Source organism: Condylura cristata, unplaced genomic scaffold (genome assembly GCF_000260355.1).
Source record: "Condylura cristata isolate star-nosed mole 26May11 unplaced genomic scaffold, ConCri1.0 scaffold00003, whole genome shotgun sequence".
NCBI classification, from domain to species: Eukaryota; Metazoa; Chordata; class Mammalia; order Eulipotyphla; family Talpidae; genus Condylura; species Condylura cristata.
The window spans coordinates 19,941,799-19,959,678 of NW_004567104.1; the positions used below are offsets into that span (position 1 = coordinate 19,941,799).

The window sequence follows — 17,880 nt, forward strand, 5'->3', positions numbered from 1 at the left end:
GACTCTTCCTCTATTAAAAAAAAAAAAAAAGCTCCATTTTCTGACTCCCTTTTCTCACAGGTCCACAGTTCTCTTTGGGGTTAGCAATCTAGAAAGTAACTTTGGATTTCTCTTTTCTTTATTCTTACCATCCAATTATACAACTCTATCAAATCAAAAACATGTTTTTTCATTCTTACTCTAGTCTCTTACTCATCCCCAAACTACAATGGTTTAATTAACTTTAAACATTTTAACATGTTCTATGTTCCTCTTTCCACATATCACTTTTCCTCAAAATTTAGTAGTTCCTCAAATGCCCTCTCAAAGGGAAAAAAAAAAAAAATCTCTTTAAATCTAATACAGTTCCTTAGCCACCCCTCTGGCCCAGGACCTTGGCAATTCTTACCAGATCTCATGGCTTCCAATAACTCCCTGTTCATTTTCATCTTCCATATTTTGTCAATGTGTCCCTACTTTAACCTCCAGTTTTTCATCACCCCATCAAACTCAGCAATGTTAGTTCGGCACATATTTCCTTTTGAAGTGTTTTCATTCCTTTGAAATTTAGTTCATTTAGTTCCTCCTTTAGGAACCCTTTCTGTCTTCCCCAGACTGGGTATTTCCTTTGTACTCCTAAAATCTCAAAGCATTCTGGAGATACACTTATATTTACCTCCATTATTGCCTGCACCACAATTAGATAACCACATCTGAATTCACTGTATCTCTGCTACTAAGTCCTGTCTATGATAAAGGGTATAATTATCCATTAGAAGAAGGGGGCAAGAAGAATTGTTAATTTTATACTGATTAACCATACTATTTACTAACATAAGGAAAATCAGAGGCACCAAATTAGGAAAGTAGAAGACAGTAGATGGACAATTTCATTTTGGGCACTGCTGAAAATGCTTGTACTCACACCAGCTTTATTATTATTATTTTTAAATAAGTTTATTTTTACATCATTTTGTACTTTTTTTTTCATCTCAATTGTAATCCCCATGGGTTTCCCATCACCAAGTCACCCATGTGCTGTCATCATAGTCAGCAGCTTTATTCTTATAACTAAAAACTGCAACCTAAATTTGCATGAACAGGGGGAATTGATAATCTGTGGTATGTTCATATAATGAAAACTAGTAAGAAATGTCTGGTAAGAAATTTTATTTTTAAGAATCATCCTACGGTAAGACAGGTCTTATTATAAATTGTTTTTCTTAAAAGTTTCTGTTTACAAGAACTTAAACAGTATGTCACTGAGTACTTACTGTATATAAAAATCACCTGGGGACCTTGTTATAATCAGACTATAATTCAGTAGGTTAAAACAGATATACAGCATTCCAAATGTGCAGACAAACTGTAGGCAACAGGGTGGATTTCCAGCTAAGAATGGTTTTGGCACTTTTCCAAGAGTTGCTTAAAGAAAAAATGTGAGAGACCAGATGTGTGGCTCCATTTTCTATGTGGCCTTGTACAAATTTGTTTGCCAACCAGTCCCAGATGATGCCTAACTACTAGTTGAAGAACACCTTGAACAGACGCAGCTATAACCTAATCCCCCAATCTTTCAACCATTATTTCTACTTAAGTTAGAATGGTTATCAAGTTTCTATAAAAGGATTGATAAAATGAAGATTTTTACTGACACTAGTATGCATGCCCTGTTCCCTCTCCTACTACTGCTATGGGGTGTCCAGTCACTTGGGTTGGGGTAGTACACCAAACTTTTGACTCTGTATCATTCTGTAAGTTTCATTCCCTAGCAAGTGCAAGAGGCTCAAGGATGGACAAGCGCCCCGACTTAGAACAATCCAGCACAATGAAATTCAATTTTTAAGATTTTAGTAGTAATACTGAAGAGAATTTTTCTATTGGATTGGAACCCTAAGGCTATCCCCAAGAGCTGCTAGTAGCCATCTAACAGGATAGCTTGCCGGGAGAATAAAGTCACCTTTTAGATGGCAGAGCCACCCTTGGAGAAAAATGGAGGCCTCATGACAATCTGAAATACTGGATTGTCTCATAAGAACTTTTTTTTTTTAAAGATTTATTATTTATGCTTACAGAACTGGGGTACAAGTCTGAGGTGTGGTGGATGAGAGGATTCACCAGAGACAAAGTGGGGAGGACAGGCAGATCTACTTCAATACACTGCTGAGGGGAGCAGCGGGTTTATCAGGAGAGGTCTGATAGGCCATTTGGGGCACCCTCCACCCCCACCTCCCGGCCAGGGATGGAACTCGTGCTGCAGTGGCTTTGGAAAGCTTCATAATGCAGTGTTTCAACCCATTGCACCATCAGGGAAAGACCTACCTCTGAACTTTTTAACTGCATAGCCCAATATATATCCCCTACTTGCTCAGGTTGATTAGATTTGAGTTTTTTGTTGGTTCAATGTTGCTTCTGAGATGTAATAAGAACAATCATAATCTCTTATCTTTGGGACGTTTTTGTTTCAGATTTTTTTTACTGAAAACTCAACCCAGAAAAGCATGATAAATGCCTCTAACTGCAAATGTTTATGATCGTATTTACAGGTTAAGATTAACTCTACCACTCAGATGGGTTTAAATGCTTCTACCAATATCTAGTGATTTGTGCGGGCAATTTAATGTGCTTGGAGAAGATCTCATGAATCTTGAGACACACACATGAATACTTGAGTACCAATAGTCACACAATTTTTACAATTCAGTTTTTTTATACAATCCCATAATTTTTAAATAGAAAGTCATACCTGTTTTTGTTGGCTTTAGTCTTGTGAATGGTTTTAATAGTCTGTGGATGACAGTGCAACTTAAACAAATGTACAACTATGCACTAACATGTCATTAAATATCTGTATGAATAAATTAAGTAAAAATGGCTTGGTGTCAAATGAGGCAAGATGTGCCCAAGCATTCTCATAACAGACTCATTCCACTTACAAAGATGTGTTTACAGGAGGGGGTTTATTCTACAGAACCCTTGAATGTCAATTAGTTTCTTAAAACTCACCTTGAGCTAATAGGGGAACAGGAAAAATAACTGAATATACCTGATTTGCAAGTCAGTCTAGTAGTTTAACCAAACACACCTTAGGAATATAATCATAATGTAAGAACAAGCTCATGCTACAATTAATCACTTACTTCTCTTAGATAGTTCCATGTAATTCACAAAGTATGCAGGTTTCTTTCAAGCCTAAACTGTATTTTTCAGAAGTGCTGCCGGAACTTTGAAAATAGTTAAAACGTTTTTGAAAAGTCTAAGAGATTTTCTTTTTCTGCAAAAGGTTAAACACTTTTTAAAAAGTCTCTTAGTCCTTGTGAATGTTGAGTACTACTGTTTTACAACCTTTTAAAAACTCAGAAACCATTTTTGGTTGGCAGGCTGCCCTACAGCCTGGGACTCTAGTAGCACCACCTACGGTGCTTGTAAAAATGCAAATTTTCCGTCACACTTCAGGCCCATAGCATCAATCACAGGGCTGGGCGCAGAACTCTTATTTTTTAATCATGTCTGTGCCTTCATTTTTCTACACATTAATTTTAGAACCATAGGAAGTTACAGTGTACAAAATAAAGTTATATTCAAGGACCTTGTGCTTCCTAGTGCTTTTTTGCTGAGTCAAGTAAACACATTTCAGGTTTACCAACATTCTCCTGTAATTTACATTTCCCTGCAACTACAAAAAAATGTCATTTTCAAATTCTGCATATACATGGGCAGATAAAAAAAGTAAAAACAAAACCTAGATGCTTCCTTTCACCATCACTTGTTTCTTATTGATTTGTGTTTTCTAGTGCCCTCTATTTCCTGAAGGCTCCTTGTTAAAACAATTTTTTACTTTCCCTATCACATAATTACAATTTAAAACACCTGTTGTTTCCTAACCGCCATTTTTTATCAACTCGCATGATTATACAAATGGATTCCATCACTATCCCCACCTGATAGCATTCTCCACCTTCCTAGGAGTTTCAGATTAATACCTGAACCTGCAAGGTACACTGTATCAAGAAGGTAAGAAACAACGTATGCAAGTTTTCCGTAAGCCTTAGCCCCATTTTCTAGGAGTGTTGTTAGAAGTACAGGTCTTTCCACTCGTATCCCTATCCCAGTTCTGAGTTGGTAGGTCCTTGTGAGGTATGGGAAAAATTGGCTCCACCATATTCGAGTTTCAATTATTTACCACTATTACCAATTATTTACAATTACGACCAGCAGGTTAGCCCTGTTCATAAACGCTTCATGTTCCTTACTACCATCAATTGCCAGCACCCATCAAACCAAGCCAGAAATCAGAGACATTTAACTCCAGAAACTCCATGTAAAGCACAGAAACAAATTTCTGAGCCAAAAACATAGCAGAATGTTTAACAGTTGAAGGCGTCGTCTTCTCTCAATTTAATACAAAAGCTGGGATTACTGACAAACCACAATCTTCACAAAGCTTTTACTCAGGAAGAGTGGAGTAGAAGTTCTCTTCCCAGATCACCTGGAAACCAAATATTCCACGGTCTCAAATCGTCAACAGTCTTTCGTTATTAAGGGTGCTCTGGTGATGGGTGCGGTGTACTAACACCACCAGAAGGGTGTGATCCTGTAACTCTAAATCATAAACAACAATGTCACCTCAACCATAAAACAAGAGGGGTGCGGGGCAAATGATGCTCTGTGACTCCCTTAGTTCTCCAAACGCTAAAGAAAGGCATCTGCAATAGGACATCAGATAGATAAAGGCTGAGAAAATCTCAGCGCTGCCACTTTACCAGCTATGTAGCTGCTTTAATTTAGTCCGAGCCCTCCCTGGTGACGCAGCGGTTTGGAGCACAGCACTGCGATGCTGGCCACGACCACCTCAGTGCGAGTTCGATCACCGCCCCCGAGGTGACCCACATGGAGCGGCAGACCTCTCCGGACCCGCCCGCTGCTCCCCTCAGCAGTGTACTTCGTCGATCTGCCTGTTCTGCTCCCCACTGTCTCTGGTGAATCCTCTCACCGCCCCTGCACCTCTGGCCTGTACCCCAGTTCTGTACGCATAAATTAAATAAAAAAAAAAAGCCTTCCTCGCGTGACCATGGCGCGTGTCCTACAGTCCCAGCAGAGATCAGTCCCCCTGAGGGGCAGAGGGCACCTGAGTCCGGAACACGGTGGTGGGGCGAGCACAGAGGCGGGCCGGCGGCGGGAGGGGGAGGGGGAGAGCGAGAGGCGCCAGGGGCCCCACGGTCTCGGCGCCTGTGGATGCGCGGCCAGAGCGCAGGTGCGGACAGGCGAGGAGCCCGGGGCGGCGGTCATTACCTGCGTCCGAGCAACCGCGGCGGGGCCAGCTCTTCGAAGCTGCGGCCGCCCGCCGGCGGAACACACGCCCGGCCACAACCCCAGCCTCTCTGCACCCAGCCTCGCCACGCCATCTTCCCAACCTCTGCCCCACCATGGCCCGACCTTCTCAACCCCTGCCGCCAGTACCACTTCCGGGGCAAAGGAACAACCATAGAGCGAGGTGGGCGCAGCCTAGCGCGCCCCCGCGCGGCCGAGCGAGACCCGACCAGAAAGCGGCCAGACCAGGGGCCCCGGCGTTTGTCATTCATCCTGCGACCGGGATGCCAGAACCGCCCCCGAGGGAAAACTACCCAGAAGAGTAGTTTGTAGGTTAAATGAGTAAATCAGGCTTTTTATGCCCACCCGCTGCTGGGTCAATGGCTACCAACTGCAGCCTGCAACTTTGATGGTGTTAAAGCAGAAGCCTTTGGGGGTGGGGAGGAAGGAGGGGATGTGAGTTTGTAGATAATGAAAATACTCAAACGTGCAAATAGCATTGTTATATTTAACCTGAATGTTGAGTGATCATTTTCTTATTCATGCGCTTGTGAAAATCTAATTCCTTCAAAGAAAAAACACAAAGTTCACAATGGGGAACAAAATCAAATGCAAGCAAAATAACACTCTTGAAAGCAAATGTTCTTATGTTGAATTATAAATCTAAGTTTTTTTTCTATTTTCTGCCATTCTATGATAATTAAAATATTTTACCTAATCAATTCATCTGGATTTGATTATAACATCTTTAGAGTTGTAGTCTTTATAGTTCATACATTGTTAAAAAGTAAACCTATGCAGATATACTTTTATGTCAATATTTGAATTTTTTTTAAGATTTATTTAATTATGCACCCAGAGGGGTGCAGGCCAGAAGTGCAGGGGTGGGGGTGAGAGGATTCACCAGAGACAGAGTGGAGAGCAGAACAGGCAGATCTACTGAAAAACACTGCTTAGGGGTCCAGTGGGCAAGACAGGAGGGATCTGCTGCGCATCTGGGTTATTAGCTCCCTCGTTGGGGGATCAAACTTCTGCTGCAGTAAGCTTCATAATGCTCAGATTTAACCACTTGCATCACTAGGGAGGCCTAATATTTGAATTGCTTAGTGAGGCAGTTTCTTCAAATCATATCTTGTAAAATTTATCAAATTTCTCCCTCCTTTCTTATCCCCTTTCTTCCCCACCCCCCTTCTTTTTTTTACATTTTCCTCATCACTATTGTAAATCTTGACTCCATGAATGTCTCATGATTCATTAAGTATGCAAAGAATTTCTAAATTTATGAAGACCCTGAAATTATCAATTTTTATGCTAGCAAATCAAGAATAGAATACTTAAAAATCATGCATGTCTGTGGCATGTGGGGAGAAAAATAAAGACATCCAACACATGCTGGAGAGGATGCTGAGCAAGAAGAACCCGATTACATCAGCTTTGCCGATAGAACTGTGACTGATGGCTGCCATTTTGGAAAGTGATCTCAAATTACCTTAAAAAACTGAAAATATGACATAACAATCCCACTCCCGGGCATATAGCCAAAGAACATAAAACTATCAACTTAAAAAGCTATATGCGCTACAATGTTTATTGCAGCATTATTCATCATAGCTAGGACATGGAAACAACCTAAATGCCCACTGTGGAGGGTTGGAGCAAGAAGATGTGGTATATCTACACAATGGCTACTATTGAGCTATAGGGAAAGAAGCAAGATATTTAGAAAAACTAGTATACATTAATAAACAAAATTGGTTTCTGATCTTAAGAAGGGAGATGAGGTATAAGGATAATGATGGGAAGGAAAGAATATCACAAATCATGCAGTATGTTTGGTGAGAACATATTTTAATAGCATTGGTTCAGCTGGGTTATATGGAATACTGTTTAATTGTTCAATAAATTGCTAACCTGCTTTCACTTTGCCTACCCACTGCCAGAGCAGGATAATTACTGCTCTGCATCATTTCCAGTGCTTGGGGATTGTCTTTAGTAATTCTAATAGGTGTGCAGTGGTATCTTGTTTTGATGTTCTTAATACAAACCATTACTTTTTTTTTAAAGATTTATTTATTTATGCTTACAGAACTGGGGTACAGGCCAGAGGTGTGGGGAGTGAGAGGATTCACCAGAGACAGTGGGGAGCAGATCTGGTAGATGTACTGAAACACACTGCTGAGGGGAATAGCCGGCGGGTCAGGAGAGGTCTGCCTCACCATGTGGATCTCCTCCAGGGCAAGCAGGGATCAAACTCATGCGGAAGTGGCTTAAGCTTCTTTGTGCTGTGCTTTAACCCACTGTGCCACCAGGGAGAGCCATAAACTTCTTTTTTAATTTTATTTTTTATTTATGCACACAAGAACTGGGGTATAGGTCTGCGGTGTGATGGGTGAGAAGATTCACCAGAGACAAAGTAGGTAGCAGAACAGGCAGATCTACTGAAATACACTGCTGAAGGGAGCAGCGGGCAGGACATATGGGTCACTTCCCCGGCCAGGGATCGAACTTGTGCTACAGTGGCTGCGGAGAGCCCTGAGACTCCAGTGGCACCATGGAGAGGCCCTGATTTGCCTTTTCCTTTTATCTCTCCTTGCCTCCCCTCTATGGGTCATTTTGACTACACCTGGGAAGTGCACCTGAGTTTGGACCCCAACAGTTCTTATTTAGGTAGTGAATTGTTGAGTTGTTGGGGGGTTCCCCATACTTGAGTATATTAGAACATGGAGACCAGGTGGGCATAATGACTGTGCCCTGCAGAGAGCAACGCACTCCCAAAATAAGTGATACAGAAAAAAGTGAATCAGTAGTGGGATCACTCCCAGATGTGCATAAAGCTCAATATACCAGGATAGCAGGTTTTGAGAAGAGAAAAAAAGTTTTATTGCGAATCAAATGGCAAGGAGATAAGAGGTAAACTCAAGTCTGCCTCCATGGTTAAAAAAGAGTCGAGTTTATGTATGAGCTACATGTGCCTTAGGGGCCAGGGTTGAGAGTAAAAGAGTTAAATTTTATTGGCTAAGAAGTGGCCTAAGAGCAAAGAAATGTGAAATATGACTGAAGTTCATAGGCTAGTGACAGGGCGATACAGGGAGGTTTGCACATGGAGAAGTATGAGGTGGCAACTGGAGTTTAAAGTTTCTGTGGGCCCCCTCCTCTGTGTTTATTCAAGGTCAGCTGCTTCTGTTTACACAGGCTGTGATAACTGTGAATCTGTGAATACAAACCTTACAGAGAAAGTTGCACAAGTGTTTCGTTTTTTTCTCTTTGTGCTCTAGGGTTTTCGAACAATCTAACCATTTTTTTAAAAATATTTTTTAATTTATGCATACAAGAACAGGGGTACAGGCCAGAGATGCACGGGGTGAGAGGATTCACCAGAGACAGTGGGGAGCAGAACAGGGAGATTACTGAAATACACTGCTGAGGGGAGCAGTAGGAGGGTCAGAAGAGGTCTGTTGTGCATGAGGGTCACCTCCTGGGCGGGTGATTGAACTTGTGCTATAGAGGCTGCTGGTAGCTTCATAGTGTTGCACTTTAACACCCTGCGAAACCAGGGAGGGCCCAACAATGTAACCATTCAGCCAGGATAGCTGAAGTGCAGAAAACAGTTCACTGGTATATAACCTGCCTGCACACATGTATATAACCTGCCTGCACATCTCTGCTGAACACAGCAAACAAGGCTTGATGCTGTATAGCCTGGACTTGTTAAGTAAAAACCACCTAAACAGCCCTGAATTAGACCCAGTGGGCTTCCTTCCACCTACCTCACATCCTCCCTACCTTCCCTGCACCCCCAGCTGCCCCAGGGCTCACACATCTGCCTCTCCAAAAGTTTACCAAGCACCTACCAGTGCTGACAAAAGCCAGGTCAATGAGAAGGGGCTGAAGGAATCCTCCAAGAGGAAGTGGTGGCTGAACATGAGGGTCCCAGTTACTCTGCCATGGACCTGGCAATGGGTACCTGAGAGTTCAATGGTCCACCTGACAGCAGAGGGGGAGGACTCAGGGTGAGCAGGTAAAAGCACTGCCCTGGGCACTCACCCAATGTTTTTTTTATTTAAAGATTTATTTATTTATGCATACAGAACTGAGGTGCAGGCCAGAGATGCAAGGGTGGTGAAAGGGTCCCCCAGAAACAGAGTGGGAAGCAGGACAGGCAGACTGATGAAGTGCATTGCTGACTGCTTGCAGTGCTGTGCTTTAACCTGCTGTACCACCAGGGAGGGCCATTCACCCAATCTTACAGTCACTCACTGACTTATTCATTCCTCTTTTATTCACTCAGCAAATGTTCACTGAGCACTTGCTATGAGTCAGGTTGTGACAGATACTGAGTTTGCCCAGAGAAGTGTGGTAAACAGATACCAACTGGGAACAATGGGTGGAGGGACCGACTATGCCTGGGATTCAGGAAGGCCTTCATAGGGTAGTGCCCTGAGGCAAATCTCAAAGGAGCAGTGGTTTTTCACCAAAGGAAAATGGTGTAGAATCAACTATTCCAGAGAGGAACGGCATGTCCAAAAGGTTGATGTACTGAGATGTGGGGGAGCACATTGCCCCCCACCCCGAGAGCAGAAGGGCTTCTATCGGACTCACAAAAGGTCCATTGTGCATCATATAAACACACATATGCTCATGTACACACATGCACACACACCAAGGCTCAGCTTTCTCTGCATGGATGTGCAAACGTGCTGTGTGGGGATTAGGGTGGGCCTGCTCCTGGCCCTGCACATGGAGGCCTCAGCCAGCTTGCTGCCTCATCCTGCAGCTCCAGCTCCAGTGTCAGCTTGCCTAAGCCTGGCCCCAAAGAATAGGCCCAGACCCCTACTTAAGAGATGAGGACATTGAGGGCTGAGAGTGAGGCTGACCCACCCACAGCACAGACTGTCAATGTGCAGAGCTGGACACAGGTTGTATTGACTCACAGAGCTGGCTCCTTTTCATGCCACAGACCCGGCCACTCACCCACTCCCTTTTGCATGAAGGCACTTGAGGAGATGGGAGTCCTCCTGGCAGCTTCTCTCTGTGAACAGTTCTGGGCCAGCCCTCACTCGACTACCCAAGTGCAGTCACCCTCTTTCTCCAAACAGGCCCCGGAAAAGTAGGGTGTGGGCTGGCTGGAGAGTCATCCTTCTTCACCACTAGCAGTAGCTCATCACCACAAAAGGCACTGGGCCTAGCCTTAAGGTGAACACACTATGCTATGGAGAGACAGGGGCCCAGGGCTGCAGAGGAAACGCAGCTGTCTTCACGCCCTGGAACCCGCTTCTTGGCATAGGTCTCCAACCTGCTCACATGCAATCCTTAGCTCAGAGCACCCCTCCACGCTAGTCCCCAGATAAGCCAAGCCCTGGGCTCCCACAAACAGCCGTGGTGCTGGCAGCCACAAGTTTCTGTGTACTTGGAATGGCCAGGGCCCAGCCCTTACACAACCAGGGTCTTGTTCAGATCCCAAAGGTCCTAGGAGAAACTGAAGAAGGCATGCCCATTACAGCCTTAGTCAGCCGGCTTTGGGTTTGTTATAATTTACCTACTTTTACTCTCCAAAGTATTCATTTGATTGGTCCCCATAAACACTTTACAAGTGCGGACTCTGAACCTCCAGACTTTGAAGTGATGATGTCACACCCAATGTGATCATTTGCCACAAACTAAGCATCTTGAATTCTGCTGAACATTCCAGTTGGGAGCAGTTTTCTTTCAATCTCAGCTTTGAAGAAGGGGTGTGGAGCAGCAAAGCACACTCCCAAATGGTTGCTGAATTCCTGGGAGTATTATCCCAGGGCACAGGAGGCGGCTTGGTGTCTGAAGAGGGCAGTCTAAGGTGGACACAGGGCAGCCAACACCCTCCCTACAAGCATACACAGACACGCCCACACCACAGTGAGTTCTGCCTTCCCACAGCTCCAGGAGCAGTGAATTATTCATCAACCCAGAATGAGGTTTTAATTATACTCAGCCTATGCCCTTGGTCCAAACAAAATGCATGGCAGCTTTTACTGCAAATATTAAATACATTCAACATAGTGAAGCATGTTATGAAAGACAGGGAATTAACTGAGATAGACATGCTGAGTACCTGGGCTGCCTATCAGCCAAAATAAGAGGGTAGAGACAGTGTGCTCCACAATTCCTCATTGAGAAGCAAAGAATTTTCCAACCACATTTGGAAAGGGATTTATTGTATGGACTATTATGGAACAGAAAATATTTGCAACACATATTTTCTGGAAGATGTCACAGCAACTTTCTTCATGTGCCCATTTCTGAATGACTTCAATCCTAGCCAAGGAAAAATTTTAAAACCAAAGGCGTGGTGGTGTCTATGAGAGCGGCTCAATTGGGGTGGGGAGACAGAAGGGCAGAACTGGATCAACCTGGGCATGAGGGATGCCATTTATCTTCCCAGGGTGTGACTTCTCTTCACCACACATTGTTTTGCTTTTTAAAATATGAATGCCAGGCATTGTTTCACAGGCTGTGCCACCAATCTTACCAGCTGCCGGGTTCCCAAAGGAAATAACCACACCAGCTGCTCTAGGTCAAACCCTTCCACTGAGTCCATCAAGGCTCTTGCCATGCCTCTGTGAGGCAGCTTGATGGACTTTGCTGGACACTGTGCCTGGTCTGTGGAAGGCCCAAGGCCTAGGGACTTTTTTGGCACCAGCCCCTGGGCCCACACTCATCTATTAAACCTTAGGTGTCAACACACTCAGGGTTGAGAACAGGTGACAACAAGGTAGAAAACAAGAATAAGAAAGAAAGTGTTTCTATGAACTTAGATAAGGCTGTCCCTCACCCCTGGGAGGAGATCCTGGCTGTGCTTAGCATCATGGGCACGTGGGCCCAGACACTGATGTAAAGGAGAGGGGATGAGAAAACCAGGTGCAGGTTGTAGAGTCCCCTTTGGGTTATGAACACTGTGTCAGTATTTGTTCTCAAATGCCTGGCACAGCGATTTGAAGGATCCACAAGAGATTACTTTTAAACACTCTAGAGAGCTAGAGTCCAGGTATTGGAAAGTTAGAGGGTAAGAGGGGCTGGGGTAATCCGATGGGAAGAAATGGCTGCTACAGTTTAAGGACTCCTAGGGCAGGCCACTCTCACAGGCCTGTGGGGATGAGGAAGGGAGACCCCCCAGGTGGGCCTGTTGACACAGTTTCTCTTACCAGACTGGCCCCCAGGGCCTCTGCTTTCCAGAAGAACCCTTAGAAATCATCCAGTCTATCGCATGCATTTACTCTGGAAGTTGCCAAAGCTAAGGTTGGGAGAAGAGACAGAACTGCCAGGAGTCCGGAATCAGGCTGTCTGGTTTGAATTCTGTGCTTTACTAACTCTTCTCCCAACAGAATGAAAACACCATGAGGACAAGGGTGTTTCTTGTTTTATTTTCATCAATACTGTACTATCAGTTCTTACAACTGTGCTTGACATATACCTCAGTAAATATGGCACATAATAGCATAGGCAACCATCAGGGAGGTAAAGTTTTAGTGAGCCAAGTCACCTGTGGCTCATTTACTTTCAATGCAAGGGCTTAGTTCTAAGGGCTCCATCAAGGAAGAGGTAAGAAAGGAGCTGTCGCATTACTAAGCCAGCCCCCAAATGTCAGGCTTTCTTCTTTTCTGGCTTTCCAGAAGTTACTTCACATAAAGGTCTCTTTTCCTCAATACTATATTTTGTGTCTTTGAAGCAGTCAAGTCCCTTTTTTTGCCATCATCTTGCAATGGAAGCCACAGCACTGATTTCCATTAGGAAATACTCACAGAACATCCATGTCCATGTATAAAGCACCACTCAGGGATCAGCTGACCAATGTGATACTCAAGCACCTACTACATATAAAACATAATACTTAAGCCAGGAGTTAGAAGGTATACAAAAATAAGATGGTTCAAACATAGTCATGGGCAAACAAATGAAGACCTAACCAAGTATAATACACAAGGCAGAAGGAAAACCCTTAAAATAGATCATGTGAGCTAAGTGTTGCAGAAACTCGGTGAAATTTAATTTGGAGAAAGGCTTTGTGGAGGAGACGGTATTTGAACTGAGTATTAAAAGAAATGCACGGCTTTGTGTGAACAAGAAGGGAAAACTGAGAAAACAGCAGACGTTAAGGGTATGAAAACACAGAACCCATGTTATCTCATTAAAAAAGAAAACATCGGCATGTTTCTGGAGTAGAAAAGGAGAGTTGGGGCCTGTGAACACATACTCTTAACTGCTAAGCTAAGGAAAGCCAAACTATGGGTGGCATCTGTCTCCTGAAAATTTTTGGAGGGTTATGTATTTGACCAACTTGTATTTTTGGTCTGCATTTTTGTAGTCGTATATGCAACAGTTCAGAGCGGGACCTGAGGCAAGGAAGTCTAGGTATGAGGCTGCAGCTACACTATGAGAAAAGGAAGTAGGTCTTGATTAGGGCAGAGGCTGTGAGACAGGGTGGTGTGGTGGTGATGCCTGGGGCCTGCAGGCAACTACTTTATAGGAAGGGAAGTTAAAATGAATTTAAGGCTTCTGGCTTAAAAAAAGTGAGATTAGTGGTCCTACTACTTAAAACAGGAATATTGATTTTCCAGCAGGTGCTTGAGGTGCCTGGGAGGCCTCCAGTGGAAGCACTCAGCAGGCAGCGGAGACTAGAACCACACAGAGGTCAAGAGCGCAGCTGCAGCTACGCGCCACTGGGGGTGAAAGGATCCAAGCAGTGAGAGAAAGTGGGGTGGGCAGAAGCTGGAAGGAGACCACCACATCTGAAAGACCAGAACTGATGGGGAAAAACTAGGGTCCTGTGCACCAGAGAGCTGAACAGGATCATGCAGAGTCGTGTTATCCTCTCGAAAGATAAATCCAGTGAGTGCATCATTGAACGCAGGTGCGTAGATCACTGCTACTGAATGGAATTTTCTGCAATGACTGAAAAGTCCTATGTTTGTGCTGTCCCACACAGTGGACACCAGTCACATGAGCACCTGGAGTGGGACACCTGAGGAACTGAATCTTTAACTTTAGTGCCAAGCTCCTGGGTTTTCAACAGTATTTACAGAAACGGCTTTGTTTCAGATCTGATTTGTGCTGCGGGTCAGCAGTACCAATACCAAATAACTTAAGATTATTTCTTGGCTGCATGCAATATATTGACATTTTTAAAACAAATACCGTTTTGAATGGGTGCTTAACTCTTAGTGACTAAACTGAATGACTTGGCTGAAATGACAACTGTTGGTTGATGAGGATCCTCAACAAACTGTTCATCTTAAATGTATTTCACCATCACCCACTTCACTATAACTATTCACCTTTGCCATCCCCCTCCCATCTCAGGTCAGTGCAGGAGCTTGCTTTGCTGAGGCCCAGAATACGGGCTATAGGGACTCTCCCAAGCACGTTGGGACCCTGCCAGGTGCAACAGCTGACTCTGCTGCCCTTAGATGTAACCCCACCGACGGAAATTCAGGCCCCAGGCTCGGGGACACTGAAGCCATTGAAAGGTCTCTTGCTTCCTTCTCAGAGAACTATTTTATACACCAAGAGTTTTACAAAATCCAAAATAATTTTATTCACTTTTTCAGAGTTTTGCTTCCACAAGGTGTTCGGCAAACATGCTAAGGCGACAGAGTGGTTGGTCACGACATGCGACGCTGACCATTGGACAGATGACAGCAGCAACCACGCCCACCTGAGCTACTGGCCCCACTGCACAAAGGGGGTTTGCGGGAACACACTGGACCACGCGGCGATCAGCAACCTGAGGTAGGTCTCTTTACAGTATAAAAAAACTTCTACACCAGTGTGAGACACTGATTAGCGAGAGCTGCTAAAAGTTGCAGACTTTGGAGAGAGGAAGAGACTGTGCGGACATTGCAGTGAGAAGGGAGAACAGATCCACGGAGTCCTGAACCCTGTCACTGAACTGTGGAGTTGGGAACAGGAGAACGAGAAAGTACCACCAAAAGAAGCAGCAGCTGGCTCCAGGCCGCGGAACCCACAGTTTAGGAGCTGGAGAGCTCGGTGGAATGGCCGGGCGTTAGGAACCTGAGGCAGTGGGACACTCTGTGAATAGACTTTGATTCTCGTTTATAAACAACAGCAAAAGAGAGGAAGAAGTCAGGAAAGAAACTCCTCTGGCCAAGGAATGGTTCTGAGATGCTCATTCCCGGCAGAGGAAGTGGAAAGGGGCAGAGACACAGCCCCACTAGTCTCCTGACAGAAACAGTGACAAGAGGACAGAAAGCAGGAGCCCTGAGAATTCACGGCGCTCCGTGTGGCCTCCAGTGCGCCCGACCCCACAGCCAGGGAGCGGCTGTGGGGACTCGGCAGAGGGGGCCGAGGGAGGGCCCACTATTGCCACAAGTCTTCCTTTCGGACATCCAGAAAACCCAGCACCGTGAAGTAACCAGCAAGAGGACAATAAACGACCCTTTCTACAGTCTAATAGCAAAACCAGATCTCTAGTACAGCAAACTGTACAAAAATGATAGAAAGGAGTTTGCACTGTTATTAGCGCAGTGCTGATTTTAATATAAAATAAACAGCTTACATTTTCACTGTAAATATAGGCTATGTACAGAATTATATAGAGAGCTACACGTATAAAGCTTCATTATAGGCCTCTGATACATTTATAATAACGGTTCCCTGAACCTTTTAGAGTGCAATTAAGGACAAAAACTAAACTTTGTTTACATGAATATGGAATAAATACAATAATCAAAATAGGACTCTCCCTAAAAGTGAAACACACAAGCCAATCCTGAACTGCTGTGCGAAAGATAAAGTTGGGAAAGGCAAGGTTCGGCAGGAGGACAGGGTGAGGACCCGCCGCTGGCAGGGAATGGCAATGCTCCAAAGAAAAGACCCGGGCAGCAGGGAGGAGTTAGCCCTTGACAGCAACCTTGTTCTCTGAAGCAGCAAACATGGCATAGAACCGGGAGCTGTCGTTGGACAGAAGGACGGATGGGGTGTCAAACTCCACCACCTGCAAAGAAAGGAGACAGCATCAGGCACGGATTTGGGGACAGGAGGGGTGATTCAGAGGACCTGGTGCTCAGGAAATGGGGGCGTGGGGGTGGGCAAAACCCTTAAGCACCCGGAGAATGAATCAGGGTGACAATTTAATTAGCCCTGACATACCCAAATGGATCCCTTAAAAAAAAAAAAAACTAGCCAGGGCATAATGGAAAGGGAAAGGTTAGGAAGAAAGACTGTTGACTTTCTTCGCTCAAGTCAAAGGCAGGCAGACGAATATCATTTTGCTGTGCAAGTGGATCTAAACCTATAGATGAAAAACCTCAGGAACCTAGTTGACAAAAAACAAACACAAGAGAAGTAGGAAATGGAGTGATGTCCTGACCAGACCCACCTCGTGGGATAAAGGCCGAAACACTGGCCCTCGCCTTTCCAGTCTCTGTGCTCTACAGTAAAGGTCAGGGACAACCTGCCTGACTGCACTGAACAAGTAAGTGGTGGCTCGTCTCCACACGCCCTAGGCATTCCTATATGTGAGTGAGTTACTAAGTACACATGCTCTCTGACCTAAGTCAAAGTACAGCTACAGTTCACAAACAATAAAAGAACAGGTAGTAAAGCCAAGTGGGTGCCCCTGACTTAATTTCTTGACTGCCTTAAGTTGCAATGGCACATACCTGAATGCTCAGACTACACTAACATGGCAACTAGACCATCCCTGCCAGGGCCCATTTTCCTCCCAGACAAGACTACATGCCAAGTCAAGTCCTTTGGGGGCACAGTACCTGTCCCTGGGCCAGCACCATAATCCTATCGGAGCCTAGGACTGTATGTAGGCGGTGGGCAATTGTGAGCATGGTGCAGTCGGCAAATGCTTCTCGGATGGTCTCTTGGATCAGTAAGTCTGTCTCTGTGTCCATGGCAGCTGTGGCTTCGTCTAGAATCAGGATCTAGGGAACAGAGGAGAAAAATCATCCAAACGGGCCCTCCCTGGGGGTGCAACGGGTTAGGATGCAGCACTGCAAGGTGGCCTCAGCTGCCTCAATGCGAGTTCGCTACCTGGCCTCGGAGGTGACCCACATGGCACAGCAGACCTTTCCTGCCCTGCCCGCTGCTCCCCTCAGCAGTGTACTTCATCGATCTCCCTGTTCTGCTCCCCACTGTCTCTGGTGAATCCTTTCATCGCCCCAGCATCTCTGGCCTGTACCCCAGTTCTGTATGCATAAATAAATAAAGAAATCTTAGAAAAAGAAAAAAGAAAAGGCATCCCGAAATCTCTAGACTTCAATGAAATATAGTATATTACTGAAACATTCGGCCATCTCTTGGTTTTCTCTAATAATACACACTTATAAAAAAGCTGTTTGGTTAGAATTGATATAATTTCAAACTCATATTGTTGCCTTGATTTCCATAAATAGAAGGATAAATATATAATTTTCATTTAGCAAAATACTCGCCCATACTTCTTCTGGGACTGAACACATCATCAATCATTCTTTCCTAATTTATAAAATGAGGGGACTGGGCCCTCCCTGGTGGCGCAGCGGGTTAAAGCACAGCACTGAGAATCTGAAGCCACTTCCGCATGAGTTCGATTGCCGCCTGCCCCGGAGG

At 44.7% G+C, this 17,880-nt stretch overlaps 2 protein-coding genes across 2 annotated transcripts in view; both read right to left on the minus strand.

The window, feature by feature from the left end:
• Positions 1–5,437, minus strand: part of PARL (presenilin associated, rhomboid-like) — a 30,339-nt gene extending 24,902 nt beyond the window's left edge. Inside the window, exon 1 of the mRNA XM_004675021.2 lies at positions 5,272–5,437. Within this exon, the coding sequence (XP_004675078.1) occupies positions 5,272–5,384 (113 nt within the window). The 5' untranslated portion in view covers positions 5,385–5,437. The remainder of the gene's footprint in view (positions 1–5,271) is intronic.
• Positions 5,438–14,841: 9,404 nt separating this feature from the next.
• Positions 14,842–17,880, minus strand: part of ABCC5 (ATP-binding cassette, sub-family C (CFTR/MRP), member 5) — a 74,778-nt gene continuing 71,739 nt past the window's right edge. The window contains exons 28-29 of the mRNA XM_004675396.2: positions 17,049–17,213; positions 14,842–16,273 (exon numbers count right to left, since the gene is read on the minus strand). Coding sequence (XP_004675453.1) covers positions 16,172–16,273; positions 17,049–17,213 — 267 coding nt within the window. The 3' untranslated portion in view covers positions 14,842–16,171. The remainder of the gene's footprint in view (positions 16,274–17,048; positions 17,214–17,880) is intronic.